This window comes from Meles meles, chromosome 1 (genome assembly GCF_922984935.1).
Source record: "Meles meles chromosome 1, mMelMel3.1 paternal haplotype, whole genome shotgun sequence".
NCBI classification, from domain to species: domain Eukaryota; kingdom Metazoa; phylum Chordata; class Mammalia; order Carnivora; family Mustelidae; genus Meles; species Meles meles.
The window spans coordinates 141,452,485-141,477,868 of record NC_060066.1 but is presented as its reverse complement, the minus strand read 5'-3'; the positions used below and the strand labels follow the sequence as shown (position 1 = coordinate 141,477,868).

General features: G+C 39.7%; 1 protein-coding gene across 1 annotated transcript in view; it reads right to left on the bottom strand.

Annotated features, from left to right (window-relative positions):
- Positions 1–8,733: 8,733 nt before the first annotated feature.
- Positions 8,734–25,384, bottom strand: part of GTF2B (general transcription factor IIB) — a 33,361-nt gene continuing 16,710 nt past the window's right edge. Inside the window, exons 3-7 of the mRNA XM_045980691.1 lie at positions 19,483–19,616; positions 14,664–14,810; positions 14,402–14,531; positions 11,372–11,653; positions 8,734–9,244 (exon numbers count right to left, since the gene is read on the bottom strand). Coding sequence (XP_045836647.1) covers positions 9,111–9,244; positions 11,372–11,653; positions 14,402–14,531; positions 14,664–14,810; positions 19,483–19,616 — 827 coding nt within the window. The 3' untranslated portion in view covers positions 8,734–9,110. The remainder of the gene's footprint in view (positions 9,245–11,371; positions 11,654–14,401; positions 14,532–14,663; positions 14,811–19,482; positions 19,617–25,384) is intronic.

The following is a 25,384-nucleotide window of genomic DNA, read 5'->3' as shown; positions in this document are numbered from 1 at the left end:
AATTTCAAAGGGAAACTTGAAATTCAAGGAGCTTTTTTTACAGCTAAGTTTTATGCTATCAAAAATATATATAAAAAAAATTGCTGCTTTGTCCAAATGGGGAGGACGTGGCCTCATTGTATGTTGTTTGACCAACATTAGAAATGAAGGTCTGATGTTTATTCATTCAAAAACTATTTATTGATCCCCTGTTACTGGTCACCAGGTATTAGTGCCAACTAACAAGACAATGCCTCTGTAGAGCATACAATCCAGTAGGGGCACATTTAAGTCACTTGGCAATGACAGTGTAGTGTGATCAAGCCTCCTCTAAGGCGAGGGCAAGGTGCTCTGGGAGTACCTCAGAAATCCAGGCTGGGGAGTCAGTGAGGCCTTCCCAGATGTCTTGGGACTTAGCCTGATACCTGAGTAGTATTGAGCAGAGGGAAGGGGAGGCCAGGAAGGGTTCTAAGTGAGAGGATATATTTGAGATTTCCCACAGATGAAAGAACATAACACTTCTCTTTTTTTTTAAAATCAAGATTTTATTTATTTATTTGAGAGAGAGAGAGAGATCACAAGCAGGGGGGAGAGGTAGAGGAAGAAGCAGACTCACCCCTGAGCAGGGAGCCCAACATGGGACTGGATCCCAGGACCCTGGGGTCATGACCTGAGCTGAAAGCAGATGCTTAAATCACTGAACCACCCAGGTGCCCCCAAAGTTACACATTTTAATGATTACATTGTGTTCTGGCACTTCTGAGGAAATGAAACTCGACTGTGGCTGGAGTGTATGGATAAACTGCAAGGGGTAGGTGCATACAGATGAGGAAAGAAAGGGTCCTATGCCCAGGACTTGTACACACCATACTGAAAGGATGCTTTATCATAAGAGGAGATCTAAGTTTTGTGGGGCCAGAAGTGTATACAATTCTGGGGCCCTATTTAAGAAATCCCCGATTTGTATTTATGTCTACAAAAGTTAAGAACCTTGAAGGACCTGTGCCCATGCGTGTCAAGTTTCCTTAGTTTCCTGATAAACTGTCTCTGCCTCAGAGGCCCTGAAACATCTGCAGCTGGCAGAGGTGTGATTAGATTTGCCGTGTGGAGAAAGAATCAGAGGGGGCCAGACTGAAGGCAGGAGCGGTGGCTGGGAGCCGCCTCAGCAGTTGCGCGGGGTGATAAAGGCCTCAAGTAGGCTGTGGCTATTAGAAGGGAGAAAAGTAGATGAGCAAGCATCATTTATGTGGTAGAGACAAAGGACTGGGACCGGCGACATGTGGCCCATAAGGGACCATATTACCAGCCACATCCCAGGCATATCTCTCCACCAATGAGATTTCCACTTAGCTTCCAAAAGCCTTTTCCAAGTAAAAAAGCCTTTTTTCCCCACTTTATGCCCCGCTCTTTTCCACACATGTGGAATGAGCATTTCCTCCTCTCTGATGCACCTAGGCTCCATCCACACCTCTTACACTGTCTCATTGTGTCTGTGCATGACAGCTTCGCCCACCACTTGACTCTCGTACCTCCAGAGTCTACACAGTGGACAATAAGTGGCCTGCTTGGCCCTCTACAAAGACATTTAGAATAATACCCCACAGTCAGGCGTGATGGAGATCCAACCTAAGATCAGTCGTTGACATGAACTGCCACTGGGCTCCAGCCCAACAAGGCGTCCCTCTGAAAAGCCCCCCAAAATCACCACTTATGCAAGCTTCATCCTTCTTCATCTAGGGAACTTCCACATACATGCTGTCACTTAAGACAAGAACCATTTTGAAAATCAGCACATGGAGGTGACAAGAAGACTGGGATGAGCCATCCTTTTGCTACCATCTAGTACTGGGACCTGGGACGCGTGATTTCACCTCACTAGCGATAGGTGAACATTTCACCCCACTGTTCTCATCTATTAAATGAAGGAGTTAGAGTTGCTCCTTCATTTTTAATCTTCCCTTTCAAGCACAATCTTCAGTGTTACTTCAACACATAAGATAACCAGAGCCAGAAGCAGGGTGGGGGCCCAGTTTGGGGACAGAAGGGGCCTGGGCTTTGGCCCCGACATATTTTGGCTATGGCTTTGAGTCTATCCTTACTGTCTTCTATCTGCATATTAGAGATAGTGGGTATTCAGTAATGGTTTTATTATTTTTTTAGAAACATTTTTAAGAGGCATTTTGATGTCCTCTAGTAGCAGGGACATCAAACTGTGGAGGCCTGGGGCGATGGGAGGGTGCAGACGTGGCTCCAGCACGTGCAGTTCACCCTCACGTTCACGAATTAGAACAGTGAGAGGAGCTGACTGTATAACAGGTGAGATCTGTTGGCCACAGTCGTGTGGGAAGGGGTTGAAATTTCGAGGTCCATCATGCGACTTTCTGGTGTCTCATCATCATAGAGCTAGAAGGAGCCACAGAGGGAGTAAGAACATTCCAAGAAACCTCTGGCAGAGCAGCCAAGTTTCTGCTTAAGTACCCCCAGGGAAGTATTCAGCATGACTGATGTGTCTTCATCTGGGAGCCTCATGGAACTCTCCCCCTGCCCCACCCATCTTTTGGAACAATGTAGAACACACCAACATTTCCAATACCTCTAAGAGCATTACACACAGTTCTATTGTGTTTTTGTCACTTATGTCAATTTAAAACAAAATATTTCTTGGCAGAATCTTAAATTCAACATAACATCACTTCTACTTGTTTTCTTGCTCTTATTAAGTACCTCGCATACCAGTGATCTTCCTTCTTTCTCAGATGTCTGAAAACATTTATCATTTCCAATAATGGCTGTGCCAGCCACAGGCTGATGCTGATCACAGAGAGGGCATGAGAATTGTTCTGATACTGTGCAGAGGAAAAGCAAAGCTCTGTGGTCACCTTTTCCCTCTCCCTCTTTCACTCTGTGTGAGTTTCAGTCTCCTGGGTTGGCAGTTAGAAGTCCCCCCTGGCCAGAGAGGTGCCAGTGAGCACAAGGAATGGAGGTTTATGTTTGTGAGACCTGCTTGGCCTCTGTGGCCTGGAACGGTACTTGTGTTGTGACACCTTGCTATTTTGAGATCCTGATGAAGGGAGTGTGTCTGTGGAAATATCCGGGAGGGGCTGAGTGGGGAGGTGTTTAGGGGGCCAGGGAATCTGTCGGTAGCTCCACAATTGGCAGATGAGATTAAAACGCCAGCAACAGGAAAAGTCAGGGCCATTGACAATTGGAAATATTGGCATGGGGCACAGAGAGGCCTCCTGGCTGGATTAGGACCAGATGGGTAATAGGCTGACCCCCTCAGCTGTTCATCTTGATAATTAAAGTAAATCTTGCACCTGTGATAGAAAATTAGCTCAGAAACCAAAGACAACCATGGGTAAAGTACATTTGTTGGTTTGAACACAAAGGCTTACTATCAAGAGACATCTAGTTTAGGAAGCATTTAGTTCAGAGGAAGAGCTAGAGAGCAGTTTCTAGCTATTAACTCTTTGTCACTTGAGTTGATTTAAAAAGAATTCAGAAACTCACTATGAAGAGCTTTCCCCCCAAAAGCCAGATGCAAGGATTGCATTGAATGATTTTGTTGAACTGAACAGAATTATATTTGAAGGCTACAACTAAAGTCAGCCCTGAGGCAGCCTCCTGGAAAATAAGCCTCAACAGCATAGTTTAACAGCAAATAGCACTGAATTGTGTGACCAGAGTTAGTCCTCTGTCTCCTGCTAAGTAAACTTGGACAGGTCTTTTGGTTTCTCCAGGTTTCTCTAATCTATAAAATGGGGAAATTGGACCAGAGTGTTTGAACTCAGATTCCATGAAACTTACGATTAAATCTTCAAACTTGCAGCAGAGATTGTCAATGAAAGTGGCTTCCAGAGAGTCTTTGTTTAAAAAAAAAATGGAAATTTTAAATTTTAAATTTAAAAATTTTTTAAAATTTTTAAAATTTAAAAAAAAAATGGAAAGGACCACATTAAGATTTCAACTGTTTAAAGATGCTAGCATGAACAGGTTGGACCTACTTCATCTTCACAGAAATTGCCTTACATTTCTAATATTCCTAATCTGCTAAAATGTGGGCCTGATCGAAGCTGGCTTCGATTTCAGCCCTCAACAGGGTGGGTGTTCCTGGTGTAGGGGAGATTTTCCAAACCCCAAAAGAAATGAAAACCATGCACAATCACTGGTTTAGAATATGTCAGATCCCTTTCACTGGTTAGAAAGACCTGGCCAGGATTTAATTGCTAAGTGCTGGTAATTTTACCATACTAAGATCCACTCGTTCCACTTGAACACTCCACATCACGAGTGGATTTTGGGAGATAATCAGCCAGCCATAAACCTCTATTTGTAACAGCCTTGAAGCAGATGGACAAGTAAGGAATAGGTCCCATTGGGGCATTGGCAGCGAGCGGGGAATGCTAGAGGGCACAGAGGCCAAAATGTGGAATTGCCATGGATTGTCCCCTTTTCCCTAAGTGAAAATGTTCCAGTTGTCAGATTAAATGACTCCCCCAAAGGGTCACTGACAATACATGGACTCCAAACATACCCATATGCCTTGAGAACACCCACACTCAGAGGCCGGAGGTGGGGGAGAAGAAAAGAGAATGGACACGACTACTACTTTACTTTTTGACCTGGCATTTTCCCTTGAGTATCTGGAATGAAGTGAAACTGATTAAAGCATGTGTGACACAGAATTTTTAAAAACTAGAATTTTATTTTATTTAAGAGATACCTACCAGAATATAGACTTCATTTCCCAAATATACCTTCTGCCCTAGATTAATCTTTAAAATAGCTCTGCTGATACCAAGTTTTTTAAAGGTATAGAACATAGTGCTATATACTTTCCTCTTATGACTGCCTTTGCTACATCCTGCAGATTTTGAACCGTTGTGTTTTCATTATCATTTGTTTCCGTGAATTTTAAAATTCTTCTTTAATTTCCTGGTTGACCCATTCATTCTTTAGAAGGATGCTGTTTAGCCTCCATGTATTTGAGTTCTTCCCAGCTTCCTCTTGTGGTTGAGTTCTAGTTTCAAAGCATTGTGGTCTGAAAATATGCAGGGAATGATCCCAGTCTTAGGGTACTGGTTGAGACCTGATTTGTGACCCAGAATGTGATCTATTCTGCAGAATATTCCATGTGCACTAGAGAAGCATGTGTATTCTGTTGTTTTAGGATGGAATATTCTGAATATGTCTGTGATGTCCATCTGGTCCAGTGTGTCATTCAAAGCCCTTATTTCCTTATTGAGCTTTTGCTTAGATGATCTGTCCATTGCAGTGAGGGGGGTGTTTTGTCCCCTACTATGTATTATTATTGATATGTTTCTTTAATTTTATTATTAATTGTATTGTATAATTGGCTACTCCCGTATTAGGGGCATAATTAAAACTGTTGTATCTTCTTGTTGGATAAACCCTTTATGATATAGTGTCCTTCCTCATCTCTTATTACAGTCTTTGGTTTAAAATCTAATTAGTCTGGTACAAGGATTGCCCCCTCAGCTTTCTTTTGATGTCCATTAGCATGTTAAATTGTTTTCCACCCCCTCACTTTAAATCCAGAGGTACCTTGGGGTCTAAAGTTTGCAGACAGCATATTGACGGGGCTTTTTTTTTTTTTTTTTTAATCCAATCTGATAACCTGTGTCTTTTGATTGGGACATTTAGCCCATTTACACTCAGGGTAGCAACTGAAGGATATGAATTTAGTGTCATTTTATTGCTTGTAAGGTGACTGTTAACTGTATATTGTCTCTGTTCTTTTCTGGTCTATGTTACCTTTGGGCTCTCTTTGCTTAGAGGACACTTTCAAGTATTTCTTGTAGGACTGGTTTGGTGATCACTAATTCTTTTTGTTTGTTTGTCCTGAAAGTTTTTATATAATCTCACTAATATATGGAATTTAAGAAACAAGGCAGAGGATCATAGGAAAAGAGAGGAAAAAATGAAACAAGACGAAACCAGAGAGGGAGACAAACCATAAGAGACTCTTAATCTCAGGAAACAAACTGAGGGTTGCTGGAGGGGAGGGGAGTGGGAGGGATGGGGTGGCTGGGTGATGGACACTGGGGAGGGTTTGTGTTGCGGTGAGTGCTGTGAATTAATGTAAGACTGATGACCTATACCCCTGAAACAAATGATACATTATATGTTAATAGAAAAAAAACAGCTTATATTCTTAAGAAAATGGAGTATAGAATGAGGGGGAAAAAAGTATAGAACACAAAAAATAGACCAAATGGTGACATACCTAAGTGGCAAGGGCTAGGGGTTTTTTTTTTGTTTCTTTTTTTAAGATTTTATTTATTTGACAGAGATCACAAGTAGGAAGAGAGGCAAAGCAGAGAGAGGGAGACGCAGACCCCCTGCTGAGCAGAGAGCCTGATGTGGGGCTCCATCCCAGGACTGTGGGATCATGACCTGAGCCAAAGACAGAGGCTTTTTTTTTTTTTAAAGATTTTATTTTTTTGACAAACAGTGATCACAAGTACGCAGAGAGGCAGGCAGAGAGAGAGGGAGGAAGCAGGCTCCCTGCTGAGCAGACAGCCCGATGCAGGGCTTCATCCCAAGACCCTGAGATCATGACCTGAGCCAAAGGCAGAAGGGTAACCCACTGAGCCACCCAGGTGCCCCGGGGCTAGGGTTTTTAATCCCCTTTATGCTTCTCTCCATTTTTTTAGTTACTGATTTTTTTTCTTAACATATAATGTATTTTTATCCCCAGGGGTACAGGTCTGTGAATCGCCAGGTTTACACACTTCACAGCACTCACGATAGCACATACCCTCCCCAATGTCCATAACCCCCCTCCCCCTCTCCCAATCTCACCTCCCCCCCAGCAATCCCCAGCTTGTTTTGTGAGATTAAGAATCACTTATGGTTTGTCTCCCTCCCAATCCCATCTTGTTTCATTTATTCTTCTCCTATTCCCCATGTTGCATCTCCACGTCCTCATATCAGGGAGATCATATGATAGTTGTCTTTCTCCAATTGACTTATTTCACTAAGCATGATACCCTCTAGTTCCATCCATGTCGTCGCAAATGGCAAGATTTCATTTCTTTTGATGGCTGCATAGTATTCCATTGTGTATATATACCACCTCTTTTTATCCATTCATCTGTTGATGGACATCTAGGTTCTTTCCATAGTTTGGCTATTGTAGACATTGCTGCTATAAACATTCGGGTGCACGTGCCCCTTTGGATCACTACGTTTGTATCTTTAGGGTAAATACCCAGTAGTGCAATTGCTGGGTCATAGGGTAGTTCTATTTTCAACATTTTGAGGAAACTCCATGCTGTTTTCCAGAATGGTTGCATCAGCTTGCATTCTCACCAAGAGTGTAGGAGGGTTCCCCTTTCTCCGCATCCTCGCCAGCACCTGTCATTTCCTGTTTCTTGTTAATTTTTGCCATTCTGACTGGTGTGAGGTGATATCTCATTGTACATTTTTGTAAGCAGGAAAATGAAAATACTAAACAAATCCTATTACTATACCTGGACTGCAACTGTATTTTAAAAATACAGCATAGCCGAACAGCTGGAAAGAACAAAATATTGGTGCTTATTTCCAAGTGGCTTGTGGGTATTTTCATGATGCATTTTCCAAATGTTTCTAATGTGCATGTACTGACTTTCGATAATAGCAAAAATAACTATTTTAAGATCTAGCTAACTGGTTGCAGCTTGCATAGAAGTCTTTAGTGGGTGGGAACTTCTGTGGTCAGTCACTAGAAACGGGAGCATCAGAAGAGAGGACTGCTGTGCTCAGTCCATGCTTGGAAAGATGGAAGGGTGTGGTGCTGGGGACCAAAGATAGGGTGCCCATGAGGGAGACACTGACTGGCCTAAGATTTCTTCTTCTTTCTGGGTTTTGTTCTGGGTGGCATGGGTTCTGCCTGGAGTCATCACTGCTCTTCTTGTGCTTATTCCTCTGGTGTTCGTTCCCAGCTTTGAGTAGTACCGTTTGTGTTCTACATTTTGTGCAAAGGAGAAATAACCTTTTGTCTTCATGGTCCAGTAGCCATCCTCCTTCCATGGTCAGTAGAAATGAGAGAAAGTCTGATCTTCTAGAGGAGAAAGTCCCTTTTTAGACCAGAGTGTCAATCTGTCTACTAGACCGCAATAGGAGGCGTCCTTCTAATCTAGTGATGAACTCTTGAGAGATGTGTAAGAACCGGGACACCTGCTTTAAGGCAGTGCAGTTCACACTGTGAGGTGATGTTTAGAATGGATTCAAGTCCCTTTACAACTACCTACTTGGTAAAAGGGCAAAATTCTGTTGGTCTTTACCTTCAATGCCTGGTCAAGATTATAGTCAAGATGTTCCTCTAAGGGTGATATGCAAAACACCTACACATCCCAGTCACCTACGGGGTGGGGGCATGCTTATTAAATAGAATCCCTGGACATTCCTAGGCCCAATAATCTATTTTGAATATTCTTTATCCTATGAGTATCTTAGTAAATAAAAATAATTACAGATGATGCAGGTTCTATAAAATGAAATGTTAACATCCAAAAATTGCAAAATGCTTTTCAAGGTCCAGTTTATCACTCTGGCTTTTATAAATATATATATACACACACACACACACACATATATATACATATATGTGTATATGTATGTATGTGTGTGTGTGTGTATATATATATATTGCACACACCCTCTTTGATTTTCCTGGTGTCAACGGTGGTTCCCAAAGCTTGGCTTTGTTATATAAACAAAATATACATGAAAAGAAACAGAAAACAAGGACCTCTATCAGCTTTATTAGCTGCAATGATATGCATTATTTGTAATTATAAATTACATTTAACATGTAATTATAACAAAAACTTTAGTTTTGAAAAACATTTTATTCAAGAATTACATAATTTCAAATATCTTCCAAAATACAGTTTCCTAGACTGCTACAAAAGAAAGCAAATTCAATAAGAAATTTAAATCATTAAATATGTTTCACTAGTATATACACACAGAATGCCAAGCAATTAATATTTAGCCCTGGAATGCGTACCATGTCTTTTGTTTTTCCTTATTAAAGAGAGGCTCAATCCAGCACTTGTTATAGGCTATGTACAACAGGCCAAGTTCAGTGTTGAGAAGAGTTTGACATTAGCTGCCTCAGTCTACAGCTGTGGTAGTTTGTCCACAGGAGTGTCAAATTTGAAGTCTGTAGGAAACAGATCTGGGGCTCGAGGATAGATTAGCCTGTAGGACTGTCTGATTGTAACATCAGCAACACCAGCAATATCTCCAATTTCTAAAAGACAAAAATCAAAATATTAATTCCAACTTCCATCTTATTTCCCATCTACAACCTGCATTCCAACGTGTGAGATACAGTAGTATAAAATCCAAACTGAAAACCCCACGGGCGTTGACTTTCGAAACCTAACAATGCAAATCCATACTGAAAGGTAGGTAGGAGGGCTATGGTTGGTAACAGTAGTAATGGCAGTATCCCCATCACTTCAAAGGGCTGTCTCAGCCATATGAAGAGCTCTACTCACTGCAGGCCACGGAAAGAGTGCTCAGGGCACAGCACTAGGAGAGAGAACTCTTGTACTAGCTGTCCTTTTCCTTCACAGGAAGTCTTTCTGAGGACCACGGAAGTAATCCATGAATACATTCTTATAAACTCACTTCATTATTTCCATGTTTAAAAGTTCCCCTGTAACACCCATAGTGAATTCTGTTCTTCTGTTAAAAGATTCTTTTGGAATCATACGTTAAAGACTGTCCTACCTCATTTTTCTACTTAGTACATCAGACAGTATACATCTACTTAATACAGCTGTACATTCTAGCATCATGTAGATGTTTTCACTGTAATAGACATATAACACTGGGCATTGGGAATTCACGTATTTCTAGTCTATTACAGAAGCCTAAGAGATCTAGTTTTACCCTTCAAAGTCATTGTCACCTTTTTCCTTTTTATTAAAAGGAGTCCCAAGAGACTGCTATGTGACAACTGTTTGATCATAAATACTTAATCAAATGGATTTTTCAAACACAGGCTTTACTGCAAACTCATTTTACCACCTTTTCACGGATCAACGCCTAAGGTTTTACGGATTTTCAGTGTGGATGCCTGCCATCAGTGTGCAAGGAGCTCATTTTAAATGTCGTCTTGTGTTGTGTTACATTTGTTATCTATCTGTCTTCTAGGCATGGAGACGGTAACTGTCAACTGACTGCTGGGAAGGGAAGAAAAGGGCCTTACATCTCAAAAAACCTAAAAACTCCATGTAAAACACAAACAGCAGAAAGTACCAAGATAAACACTTTTGTGCTGTTGATTGGAATAAAGGTAAGGACACTCGGCTTAGTTTTAACCTCTCAATTTTACCAGAAGACTCAAAATTTCCTTAAGTCTTCTCAAAATTAAGGCCAAAAGGAATGGATAATGGCACATTTAAGTAACTAATGGTTGGCTTCTTCTTTCTAATCATTCTTCTATATAATTTATTACTTTTATTAATATAGAAACCTGCAGCCTGAGCGGAGGTGAAAGGCTGTTCTTAATAGGGTGTTACAGTCAGAGCAGCCAGTCCTCTCACTTCTCACTTTTAAATTTAAACGGACTGCTGATTTTCCTTTATAGATCTTTTTGAGGATCACAGAAGTAATTAATGAATAAATGCTTGTAAAGAAATTCACTTAGCACTTCTTTCTGTTTGCAAGTTCCCCTACAACAATAAACTCAAAAGTGGCCTTTAGAAGGCTGAAACTACTTATGTCAGTGTCTTCATTAAGAAACTGAGTAACGTTTGAAAGGAGAAAGAGAACAGGCTTCACAGAATGTTACAACCTGATGGTCAGCATGAATTGCCAGTGTACCCACTGTAGGAGGCCATGCTGGCAAGTGAGAAACAAGTGTGGCCCCCAAACTCTCTAGATTTACAAAGCTAAATTTTGAGGAGGAAAGGACTATTCAAAATAATTGTTTCAGGGTGACAAAAATAACTTCTAGAAATGAAAAATGCAGAAACTAGAATACTTAATTTGAATGGAAAAAGTGTGTCCATACACAGTTATGCCTACAAACATTTTTATTTATGAATCACTTACAAAAATACAGTATTTTGCTTTTAAGTTTTGATTCCAGGAAACTACTTTTTTTAAAAGATTTATTTATTTGTGAGAGAACTTGAGCAGAGGGAAAGAAAATCTCAAGCAGACTTGTCACTGAGCATGGAGCCCGACACGGGCTCAATTTCACAACACTGAGATCATGACCTGCGTCACCCAGGTGCCCCAAGGAAGAAATTCTCTCTTAAATGTGAGTTCAGATATTTACCGGTTTTGTACTTAAAATGGAAATACAATTACATACTACAGCCTTCACAGTTTCATCACTGTTCTTCCTGAGAAAGAGTCTTACCTTTTTGGGTCCTCTTCTCAGCTGATGCCTGTGAAGCCATGTAAATGGCCGCCGCCGCTACAGAAATCGGGCTCCTTCCAGGAACCAAGTCCAGTTCCACAGCTTTACGGGCTATATGTGTAGCTGCCATCTGCACTTGTTTAGGGAGACAAAGGTTGGAACAAAACCTGGACATGAAGTCCCCAGTTGTAATCAAATCCACGCTGGTCTCTAAAGCCTTCAAAATAAGTTTAAAACATCTACCAATTTCTTTCTTAGAAATTCGTGACACAGCACATATTTCTGAAAGGAAAAAATTAAATAAATCCATGTAAGTCATACGGTTCATTTAAGAATACATCATTTCTGATCATAGAATACATTCTGATTGCAAAAGTGCAATCATGTGTTAAACAGCCTGATTAAAAAATAGGCAGAGGATCTGAATAGAGATTTTTCCAGAGACAACATACAGATGGCCAACAGGCACATGAAAAGATGCTCAACATCACTAATTATAGGAAAATGCAAATCAAAACCACAATGAGATATCACCTCGAACTGGTCAGAAGGGCTATTATCAAAAAGACAAGAAATAACAAGTGCTGGAGAGGGGAAAGGATGTGAGAAATGGAAACCCTCACACACTGCTGGTGGGAATGTAAACTGGCGCAGCTGCTATGGAAAAAAAGATGGAGGCTCTTCAAAAAACCAGGAATAGAAACACGTTATGATCCAGCTGTTCCACTTCTGGGTATTTAGAAAAAGAATACAAAAACACAGATTCAAAAAGATTTATGCACCCCTATGTTCACTGCAGCATCGTTCACAACAGATAAGACATGGAGACAATCTAAATGTCATCAGTGGAAGGATGGACCAAGAAGTGGTAGGTACATACACCAACACACAGTATTCAATCACAAAAATGAATGAGAGCTCCTCATTTGCAACAACATGCACGGACCTAAAGGGTATTATGCATAATATGTGGAATCTAAAAACAAAAACAAACTCATGGACACACAGAGAACACCCTGGTGGTTATGAGAGGGGAAAGGAGTTGGGGAGGAGGCAAAATGAGTGAAGGGAGTCAACTGTACGGTGATGGATGGTCACTAGACTTTTAGTGATTGCTCTGTAGTATGTAACAGATGTCAAATTACAGCTGACCCCTGAACAATCAGGGGCTAGGGGTGCCAACTACCAGCACAAAAATCTATGTGTAATTTTTAAGTCCCCAAAAACTTAACTACCAATAGTGTACTATTGTCTGAAAGCCTTAGTGATAATAGTCAACATTTATATTTGTATTATATACTCTTTTTAGAATAAAGCTAGAGACAATATTAAAATCGTAAGAGAAACTACACTTGCAGTACTACACTATACATCAAAAAAACCTGCATATAAGTAGATACATGCAGTTCAATTCATGTTGTTCAAGGGTCAAATGTGTAATACTGTGCACCCAAAATTCACCTATGGTGTATATGGGATATATGCTATATAATGTATCAATTACATCAATAAAGAACAAATCATGCCTTATAAATGAATCTCTGATCTTCTCAGTGATAGTTCCCACAGAGCTAATTTAAAATTTCTCAGTTAATTTAAAAAAATTTTTTAGAAAGGGTGAGTGTGCACAAGTAGGGGGAGATGCAGGGGGGATGGAGAGGGAGAGAGACTCTCAAGCAGGCTCTACATTGAGCACAGAGCCTGGTGCAGGACTTGATTGATCTCATGACCCTGAGATCATGACGTGAGCCGAAACAAGAGTCAGGTGCTTCACTGACTGAGCCATCCAGGCGCCCCCTCTGTTAAAGTAAGTATTTATCACACTTCCAATAAGTCTTAAACAAGTTAAATGTAGGTACTTATTATTTCAATATTAACTTCTCTTAAATTTCAATTCAGACAAGTTGCTTCAAATATTCTAAAACTTCGTTGATATTTATGTATCTGTTGTAAGGAGTAGGTGTATCAAGATGAAAGAAAACACTGAAAGCTAAAGAATACTTCTCAAGCTACGTGAAGTCACATGCATGTGCAACCTCTGGGATTACAGGCTGTAACAAAATGAGATCAAATATTTGGTCCTGTTGTCTAAAAATTAAACTACCACTTTCAGAACAAATTTAACAAAAGCCTCAGTTTTAAGTTGTAATAACCAAAAAGATGATGAGGATAAAAGCCACGCCTCAGGGGCGCCTGGGTGGCTCAGTGGGTTAAAGCCTGTGCCTTTGGCTCAGGTCATGATCCCAGAGTCCTGGGATCGAGCCCTGCATCAGGCTCTCTGCTTCGCGGGGAGCCTGCTTTCTCCTCTCTCTCTGCCTAGTTGTGATTTCTGTCAAATAAATAAAACATTAAAAAAAAATTAAAAAAAAAAAAAAAAAAAAGCCACGCCGCATAGTAAAATATTCACTGATGAATGAAAGGTAATGAAAGTCTTACGCAGAAATGAACCCTGGCGGTGAAAGAGGAAGCACCACAGCCTCTCTGTGAACAGCTGTTTCCTATTCATTGTGACTGCAAACTGGACGGAAAATACTAGTTCTCTCAAAGCCTCCGACATTAAGTGTGAAAGTGCAAACCATGTAACTTGAAACAAATGGTGCTGATGTTTTCTAAGGCTTGACTTCTCCACGGTAGAGACCTGTGCTGGGAGCGGGAATGGTTTTCCATGCGTTAAGTGTACAGACTTAACGAGTAGGGAAGGAGCCCTCTGGCTTATGATGCCAGGCCTCAAACACCCCGAAAGAGTCAGTTCAAAAGATGTCATGAGCAAAGAACACAGAGCTCACATGAACTAAAGCGACGTTACATGGGAAAATAGTCTGAAAAGAATATGGTTAAGATCATACAATGAATTTCTGTCAAGGAATAAAATAAAGAGGCATTTGGAAATACTAAAATGGATTACAATATGTAACCAGGAAAACATGACAGCTACATAGTGTCAAAGCTGCTTGACTTTGGTCTGTTACGTTATCACAGTTATGTAACAACTGTTACATAACTTTGCAATCTTTGCAACTAAAAACTTACCTTTAAATGTCCTAGGAACCCCTTCTTGTCTACAGGCGATATAGAGACAAGCAGAAGCTATAGCATCATTAGCTCTGCCCTTCAGGCTCTTCTGTTCATACACTTGCTTGAATAAATTATTTGTTCGATCCTTCAAAGCAAAGAAACTAAGTTTAATTAACTCTAGGCCATTTAATTAGTTGCAATATCAAAATTTCATGTGTTCATTAAATTATGCTAAGTCAATGCCAGAATGGCTTAAAGGAGACAGAGAAGAACTTACAACTATATTCCGAGGGAGGTTGATTCTGTCTGCCATAGTAGTGATTTCTTTGAAAGCATTCATCATTGCACGATCAGAACTACTCATTGTTCTCCGATTTTGGTACTTAGAATTGCCAAATTCATCAAAACTTGCAGCTCCTGTACCCTACAAAACAAAGTTTTACAACTTCATGCAAAAAAAGATTCTTTAAATATGAATGAACAGACATTTCTAAGAAAACAACTTTGACAATCTGACTGCATAAGCCCAAGAATTCTACCCTGTGCCTCCTCCTTATTCCTTAGAACAAGTACCAGATTGAGATGGTTTAAATGAGTATCTGTGATAGGACCCAGAAATATCAACATCACATTAGCAGACCAAAGAGAAATATCAAAGGATCATCTCCAAAGGTGCTATAAAGGCAAGCAAATAAAACTCAAAAGCCATTTTTTGATAAAAACTCACAAAACACTACAAATAGGTACTTCTTCAAATTAGAAAATCTTTCTCCCATGCCCAAAGCCAGCACAGTGATTACTGAAGAAAAAAGGCATACCCTGTTTTATTGTGCTTCATTTACTGTTGCAGAGATTATATTTTTGTATTGCTGTTAACAAATTGAGGGTTTATGGCAACCCCACGCTGAGCAGGTCTACTGGTGCCATTATTCACTTCACGTCTCGGTCACATGTTGGTAATTCTTGCAACATTTCCAACTTATTCTATTTCTCATGGTGACCTGTGATCAGTGATCTTTGATGTTACTATTTTAATCGTCTTGGGGCTCCAAAAACTGCACACTTAGAAGATGGCAAGCTTAATAAATTTGTGCGTTCTGACTGCTCCACTGAGCAGCTGTTCCCCCATCTCTCTCCCTCTCCTTGGGTCTTCCTGTTTCCTAAGACTCAACAATACTGAAATTAGGCCAATTAATAACCCTTTAATGGCCTCTCTGTTTGAGTCAAAGGAATAGTTACATGCTTCTCACTTTTATATAAAAAGCTAGAAATGATTAAGCTTAGTAAAGGAAGGCATGTCAAAATCTGAGATGGGCTGAAAGCCAGGACACTTGTGCCAAAGAGCCAAGCTGTGAATGCCAAGGAGACATTCTTGAAGGAAATTAGAAGTGCTACTCTCCAGTGAACACACAAATGATAAGAAAGCGAAACAGCCTTCTTGCTGGTATCTTTTTTTTTTTTTTTAAAGATTTTATTTATTTATTTGACAGATAGAGATCACAAGTAGGCAGAGAGGCAGGCAGAGAGAGAGGAGGAAGCAGGCTCCCTGCACAGCAGAGAGCCCGATGTGGGGCTCGATCCCAGGACCCCGAGATCATGACCCGAGTCGAAGGCAGCGGCTTAATCCACTGAGCCACCCAGGCGCCCCTCTTGCTGGTATCTTGATGATACGATGGTTTGGAAGATCAAACCAGCCACAACACTCCCTTAAGTCAGTGCCTAATCCAGTGCAAGGCCCTAATTCTCCCAAATCGTGAAAGCTGAGAGAGGTGAGGAAGCCCCAGGAGAGAGGTCAGAAGCTAGCAGAGGTTTGTTTCTGAGGTTGAAGGAAAAGAAGCCATCTCTTATAGAGCACAAGATGAAGGGCAAGTGCTGCCAGAGAAGCTGCCGCAAGTTCTCCAGAAGATGCAACTATGAGAATTCACGAAGGTGGCTACACTCAACAAAAGACTTTCAATGTAGAAGAAACTGCCTTCTATTGGAAAAACATGCCATCTAGGACTTCCTCAGCCAGAGAGGAGAGAGAGGTCAATGCCTGGCTTTAAAGATTCAACAGCCTGTCTCTGTTAAGGCCTAATGTAGCCGGTGACTTGAAGTTGAAGCCAATGCTCATGTACCAGTCTGACAATCCTAGGGCCCCTAACAATTATGCTATCTACTTTGCCTGTGCTCTAGAAATAAAACAACAAAGCCTGGATGACAGAACATCTGTTTATAACAGGGTTTACTAAGTATTTTAAGCCCACTATTGAGAAATACTGCTCAGAAAAGAAGATTACTTTCAAAATATGACTGCTCACCGACAATACACCTGGACTGTCTGGGGAGCTCTGGCTCTGACAGAGCTGGACAACGGGAATACTGTTGTTCTCATGCCTGCTAACACAACATCCATCCCGCAGCCCGTGATCAGAGTGATCAAAGAGTGATGTCTACTCTCAAGGCTTATTTAGGAAACACATTTCATAAGGCTACAGGTGCCACAGCAAGTGTTTCCTCTGATGGTCCTGGGCAGAGTCCACTGAAGAACTGGAAAGGATTCACCATTCTACATGCCATTAAGAACATTCATGACTGATGGGAAGAGCTCACAATGTCAACATGAACAGGAGTCTGGAAGAAGCGGATTCCAGCCTCATGGGTAACTTGGCGGGCTGAGGACTCCAGTGGAGGCAGGGACAAGCAGATGTGGTGGAAACAGCGAGAGGACTAGAAGCAGCAGGGGAGCCTGAACATATGACTGGACAGCTGCGATCTCCTGATCAAATGTTCATGGCGGAGGGGCTGCTTCTTACAGATGAGCAAAGACAGTGGTTTCCTAAGCTGGACTCTGCTCCTGGTGAAGATGCTGGGAAGATGGTTGGAATGACAACAGAGGATTTGGAATATTAAATAAACTTAGGTGACAAAGCAGCAGCAGGGTCGGAGAGGACGAAGTCCAATTCTGAGACAAGCTCTTCTGTGGATAAAATGCTATCGGACAGTATCACAAGCTACAGAGAAATCACATGGGAAAGGAAGAATCAGTTGATGGCGTAAACTTCATTATTTTAAGAAACTGACAAAGCCACCTACCATTCAGCAACCATCACATCGAAGCAAGACCATTCACCAGCAAAAAGATCACAATTCACTGAAAGCTCAGAAGATGGTTAACATTTTAAAATTAGGCACGAGAGCAAGACAGGGGGGCACCTGGCTGGTACAGTCAGTAGCACATGCAGCTCTTGCTCTTGGGATTGTAAGTTCAAGCCCCACATGTGGCATGTTTACTTAAGATAAAAAATACTAAAAATTAAAAATAAAATAAAGAGAAAAATCAGAGGTACTAATTTGGGAAGGAAACGATAAAGTATTTGCAGATAGTTTTTCTGAATACCTAGGATACTCAAGAAAATCACTGTAAAACTGCTATAAATAACAGAATCCATGAGAGGCAAGGTCAAAATTAAACAGAAATCTATAGCCTTCATATGTCCAACTAACCAGTTACAAGGCAATGAAACAGAAATACTCCAAATGCAAAACAACAAAAAAGGTAAGTACCTCAGAATCAACTAAAACATAAAAGATGTTTATGACGAAAACCTCTCTAGAAGGACACATATGATTTAAGGACATAGAAAAGCATACTATATTTTTGGGCAGAAAATTTATCAGGAAGAAGTTGATTTTCCCTAAATCAATTTGCAAATATATCTTACCAAAGCCTTGCTGAAAATAACTTTAAAAAACAAACAAACAAACAAAAAACAAAAACAAAGTGACCCATTCTAAACTTTAAGTGGAAAAGATGAGTGAAGAAAATGCTGAGGAAGCAGAGCAGTGAGGAAGAGCTAAAGCTATGGGATACTAACAGTGTGGTGTGACATCTGACTTGACAGGGCCAGGACGATACAAGATAGAAAGTCTGGAAATATTCCCAAATACATATAGAAATCTAGTATATGACAAATGTAACACCTTAAATAACTCACTTTTGCCATGTAGGATAAACAACTGTCAAAGGATATAGGAGAAAACTAGCGATAGTAGTTACTGGTTTCTGACAGGGAAAGGAGGTTGCACTGGGAACTGAGTTTGGGGGGTCAAGGGTGAAGAAAATTGTGTTCTTTTTATATTTGTGTTTGAGTCATGTACTTCCTACTGAAAAAATTTAAACCTTAAAAGAAGTCACAGATTCAATTAGTTGCAATCTCAGATTTTAAAATGTCCTCAGTATACTTTTATCCCCCAGCCTGTAAGGCTGAAGTAAATGTAGAAATCACCCAAAGATATTTCTGAATATAATACTATCAACTTTAACCAAGCCTACACTATGGTTTTCAAATTTTATATGTACTTTATAGAGCATCAAATTTTATATGTACTTTATAGAGCATAATTAGTGACCTTTTTCATAATATTTTCTTGAAAACAGACTGCAGTAGTATAGATTAAGTCCTGAAATAGCATCCCTCTATTAGTTCTTTGGAAAATGGCCACCACTACTTCCAGTTCAGATAAAAGAGCAAAAAGGAGCCAGGTTGCCAGACAGATTACCCTGCTGCTTTATCTAACAGCAACAGCTACCATTTACTGAACACACACTACATGTGTGTTATAAATACTTTACCTACATTTCCATGTAACCCTCAAAATTTCTATGAAGTACTCGTATTCTCACCTAACTGATGACGAATGTGAAGCTTAAGTACGTGGCTTAGGTAAGTCATAAATCCACCAATATTAGAAAATAGGCTCTACCGAGCTACAATTTAGTTCGCGGGGGGGAGGGGGAACATTCATAATATTCAAGGAACATATCAATATGAACACATAAAGATCACACTACATTCAATTTCTGTGCAAAATGTGCTTCATGGAAACAAAGGCCTGAGATATAAAGACTCTGTTATCACGACCCGTTGATCTCCCCTTTAAGGTGGAAGAAATGCGTAAGGGAATAATCATTCACAATTGTATTACTGGTAAATCTTATTTTCTCAGGTCAAAATTCCTCATGGAAGCAGTGAGAGATACTTCTACAAAGTTCCCAAACTCCCAGGTTTATGGTCAGTCCATACTTTCTATTTCCTAGAGAGAAGTTCTATTACCTTGCCAATCATAGTAGACAAATCTCCATCACTCAGAAGAGGATTCTGAGAGTCTCCAACTCGGGATGGATCTTTTGTTGCTTTATCATTGCTGAAAGTTCTCCATTCAGACCCCACATCGATGACCCGGTCACCTATAAATGTAAACACAAATCTAAATGGTCTTCTTGTCAGGACACGATTTAATGAACACTGTGTAATACCCAACTCAGCCCTTTTATTCCTAGGAAATCTCAACATGGATATCTAGGCTCCAGCTTAAGTAACACGTTTCAGACATCTGTCCTGAAGCATTCCTTTAAGGACTATGCAAGTCCAATAATAATCCTATTTATTTTATTTATTATTTATTTTTAAATATTTTATTTATTTGAGAGACAGATTGAGAGAGAGATCATGAATAGGAAGGAAGGGTAGAGGGAGAAGAAGACACCCCACTGAGCAGGAAGCCTGATGCAGGACTTGACCCCAGGAACCTGGAACCTGGGATCTGCCTAAGCTGAAGGCAGAGGCTTAATTGACTGAGCCACCTAGGAGCCCCCATAACTCTCTTTAAATATTGTCCTATAAATAGTCATATTCTAACTCTTGGAAGAAAAAGAATTAGTCAAAGACAAATAACAAAATAAAGCCATTCATGTGATGCAAAGATAAATATGATTCAGAACCAAAATTTGCAAGAGGCACAGAAAAACACACACACACACCCCAAAAACACTGCTCACAATGGTATTAATGCACACAGTTTCATATAAACAGTTATTTTTATGGGAAATGCTTTGCAGAAAGCTAGGCCTAAACTTAGGTTTTAGTAACTATTGGACAAAAACAACTTTTTTTGGCCAATAAGTTAAACAGAGTAAAATGTTAAGCCTAGAGCCAGTGAGAAGAAAGCCAGGTAGTCATGCCAAAAGAGCAGATATGAACAGATCTGGCTGACTACTGCTTTGGAGGGGATGCTCAGTGGCTGGTAACATCTCCACAGTGACAAGAGTGACCACTGAACACTTGCGTCCGTGGTTGTTGTGTGAATGTTCTCTTTTAATCCTCACAGCCTCAAAAAGTAGATACCATTTTTACTGCCACTTTAGAAATAAAATTAATTGGCCTAAGATCACCCACCTAGAATTAAAATGTGCCTCAGACCCCAAAGCCTGCTGTTCTCTACTACATCTGTAAAGCCTGAACTCTCCCACCAAAGTGTGATAAAACTGAAAGCAGGAACCAGGCCATTGCACTGTTGCCTGAACAGAAAGGAGACAGGAACGGCAGAACTTAGTTACCTCAGCAATTAAAGAAAAGTTCTGGTACTGACAGCCATGAACATAACAGTTATGAGCATGGACTCTACCATTTGCCGCTTAGTCTTGGACAAATTATGCCATTTTTCAGCTTTAAATTTCCCCAGTAACCTTACAATTTAAATATTGTAAAGATTAAATAAATACAGGTACAGTACAGGTAAAGTGATTAAAAAGTTCAGTGAGTGCTTGATATTTAGCTATTTGCTGCTATTAAAATGAAAACAAGATGACATAATATTCTGACATTTCCCTCCTTTTGGTGAGAGGAATAAGGAGAGGCACCGGTTATAAACATTTGTCTCCACATTACACTTTGAAAGTAGCAGAGTACTCTGCTCCAAATATTTGATCCGAGGACCAGCAAAAAGAAAAGAAGGAAGGAAATTAATGTAAACTCTGCTAAGTCTTCTGAACCATTTTCTACGTAGTTAATTAAAATGCTATACTCCACAAGTATAATCATCATAATCTAATCCTAGTGTTAGAGTTAAGAAAGCAGGTCAATGTGCAATGGAATCATTCATTCCTGATGGTTTTGGAAAACTATTTTTCTTTGAACAGTCAGCTCACTTGGGAGTAACCAGATATTACTTGGATTATCATGTGTTCCTGTCATAAGGGAACTGAGATGACAGGCAGGGTCCCACACTCTGACCTGTATTAAGTAAGAATGGCCAAGGAAGGCTGAAGCAGGGAGAGCGGTGTATAACGCAACCTCAGTGGAAGAGAGATTGAGCAGCTGGCTCAAAATAAGGACAGAAAGGTTAAATGGATGGGACCATCACGATGGATTTCTCTGCTTCCTCCTCATAAAAACAAACGTCACTAAACTTGGGAAGTAATTCTACAAGTTCTAAAAGTGACCTGAAAGTAACAAAACCTACGATTATAGACTTAAGTCTCACTGCAATACTAATTAAACAAGGTTCTTGTCTCGAGACCACTCTAAAGAGACTGATTTTTCTTCCTTTTTATAAAAGAATATATAATATATATAATATAAAATATATAATTTATATAATATATAAAAATTCCTTTTTATAAAAGAATAACAATGCTTATCAACATATATATTAGTTATATATATATACACATATGTAATGCATGTATGTGTGTGTATATATATATATACACACACATATGTATAAGCGAAAAATATTACCTGCATTTCAACTCTAGAGAAAACCTCCGTAAATATTTTGGAATATGTATTTTCTGCCTTTCTAATTCATGTGTAGGTTTTTCCCTAAAATTAAATCACATTGTGCCTATTCAATGAAAAGCTCTATTTAACACATCTGTACCATAACAAGATAAGATTTTTAAACAGTTTAGGTCCTTTTAATAAAGCATCTGCCAAATAAAGTGATACCCTGATGTCTCCATGAGCTATTGTTTTCATTTTTTTATATTTATTTATTTATTTATTTATTTGAGAGAGTGAAAAGGGTGAGAGAGAACATTGTGGGGAGTATGGAACTGCAGAGGGAGAGGGGGAGGGAGGAGCAGACTCCCTGCTGAGCAGGGAGCCCAGGCCCCCAGGATCATGACCTGAGCCAAAGGCAAACGCTTAACTGACTGAGCCTCCTAGACATCTGTTTTCGGTTTATTTTACTTTATTTTTTTTTTTAAGATTTATTTTAGAGAGAGAGAAGGTGCTTATGAGTTGGGTGAATGGGGAATGGAGGCTGAGGGGGAATGGAAAGGGGCAGTGGGAGGGAGAGAGAGAATCTCAGGCAGACTCCCTGCTGAGCTGGAGCCCAATGCAGCAGATCCCAGGACCCTGAGATCATGACCTGACCTGAAAATCAAGAGTCGGATGCTTAACTGACTGAGCCACCCAGGCACCCCATGCACTATGTTTTCAAAGGGAAAAAAGGGAATCTAATTTTCCTAGTCAGAGAAATAAAAACACACAAACATATGCAAAACAGAAAACTACTATGGCCTTCATATTTGGAGTTACTTGCTAAATTCTAAGTCCAAAAAAAAAAAAAAATCAAATGTCATTAATAATAGTTTAAAGAATGTATTAAGAGAACAGCATAAACAAAAAGGTAGGGAAGTATGCTCACAATATTTAAATCTCTCTAGAAATCTAAAGATAAAGCATCTTGCCTAATATTTTATTTCGTACCATTTGCATTTTGGCCCCAAAATAACCTACCATGAGTTTCTTTTATTGGTTATTTTGTACTGCCTTTAAACAGAAAGATGGATTGTGGGGAAAGGTGGGTGGCGGGAAGCTGGCCTAGGATAGTATAAATAGAAAATCTAGAACTTGGTAGTGATGTAATTTTTCCACATATGTGGGAACAATCTATATGCCTCATTCAACAATTTGTGATTTGTGCTAACAGCCATTCCCTCTTTTCATATTTTACTGCTCAAAACATAGCATTCATAAGAAATGAAATTTCCAAAATAATTCAAATAGCATATCATGAAACTAGAACTGAACCATCAGTGAAGTGCCTGAGTAATGAAATAGGGCAGACCATTCAAGAAAAACCAGAGTGCATGAAGGATTTTCATTTGAAGAAAACTTACATGAGGCAGCATCTTAAAAGTTGCTCTGGAAGAAAACTGCAATACACAATCTTTTCAAGGGTAAGTGCACAAGGCAGCCATAGTCAACCTCTGGCACAGCAGCAGCCTGCCGATAAACACATGCACACATACATACACAAAACCTCCCGTATCCTTTCATGTTCTACAAACAAGAGAAGCACACCAACTTCTACCGGTTCCGTTTTTGTTTTGTTTTTGTTTTTTTTTTTTTTAAAGATTTTATTTATTTGACAGAGATCACAAGTAGGCAGAGAGTCAGGCAGAGAGAGAGGAGGAAGCAGGCTCCCTGCTGAGCAGAGAGCCCGATGCAGGGCTCGATCCCAGGACCCTGAGATCATGACCTGAGCCGAAGGCAGAGGCTTAACCCACTGAGCCACCCAGGCACCCCCCGGTTCCGTTCTTAATCAAACACTGATTTTTGTAAAAATGACCACCAGAGAGTCTATATATGAAAATCTGTAATAGCCAAAATAATACCAGTACCGTAATATCCAGAACAGCAGTGCTCCTCCATCTAGAGTGTGACTGCTACCACTCTGATAAGGTTCCCCAGCCTCAATATGTAGTCTCTGTTCCACACAAGTACAGTTCTCAATCCATATATCAGAGTGCTATCTAAAGAGAATGAACTAAGACTTTTACCATATTTCAAAGAGAGTAAGTTTCATCTCTATATTTTTCAAGAACAATTTGAGAATAATTGCCAAATGGCACCTACCTCCTGATTTGGCATTTCCACTCTTAAATATTTACCTACAAAAGTCTCATACAACAACGTTCATAGTAGCATTACTCATGTTACTAAAACCTGGAAACAACCCAATGTCCACTAACAGGAGAATGTACACAATGAGCTATCCCTCAGCAAATAAACTAATGATACATGCAGTAATATTATGAATGTATGAATCATGAATGTAAATGCATTCAAAATACTATTCTGAGCCCTCAAAAACTAAGTGACTAAAAAAAAAATCATACTATATGATACTATTTATAAAGTTCAAAACCAGACAAAATAATCTACAAAGATAGAAATCAGTACAGTGGGGCGCCTGGGTGGCTCAGTGGGTTAAGCCGCTGCCTTCGGCTCAGGTCATGATCTCAGGGTCCTGGGATCGAGCCCCGCATCGGGAGCCTGCTTCCCTTCCTTTCTCTCTGCCTGACTCTCTGCCTACTTGTGATCTCTCTCTGTCAAATAAATAAATAAAATCTTTAAAAAAAAAAAAAAAAAGAAATCAGTGGTTGCTGCTGTTGGGGACAGAGGTGACAGACTAGAAAGAGATATAAGGGAACTTCTGCGAATGGAAGAATCTTGCCTAGTGTTGACTGCAGCAGCATATGCAGTGTCAAGACACAAACTGGACATCTGGGATCTGAGCATTATACTGCATGCAATTATACCTCAACACATTACAAATAATTCACTCCCACCAAAACACTGTTGATTTTGAACTAAGCTGCACCAAACCGATCCATTATTTGGGGGATGGCAGAAATATTATCAATCTTCTTGGACAAGGAAATAGACTCTTTCTCAAGCTCTTCTTTCAGATTATATGTATGTCACATTTATGACTAGACCTAATTTTTTTCTGTTAAAAATCCCATTTTCTAACCAGTAATTGCTATAATATTTTATATGCTTATATTCAGCTACTTTTAATAGATTATTAATTTTTAAAATTTGATCTGAATATTCTAGATATAGAATCCCATCAGTAGCAAAGAACTTATTCCTCTTCCAATGCCTTAACTTCCATTTCCATTTTATATCTACAGCACTTGTCAGAACTTTGAAAACAATGCCTTTGATTTAAAACAGAAATATCTCCAATATTTCAACATTATTCATAAAAATAACAGGTGAACTGAAATAGTCATCTATTAAAGCATCATTCTACTCTAATGCAGAGTATCTTCTATTAGGAATGTGCTGAGTTCATCAAATGTCTGTCATCTTAGCAAACCATAGCGTTCCTTACAATACTATCTTTTTACATTATAAAAGCTAGCCACAGTTGTTT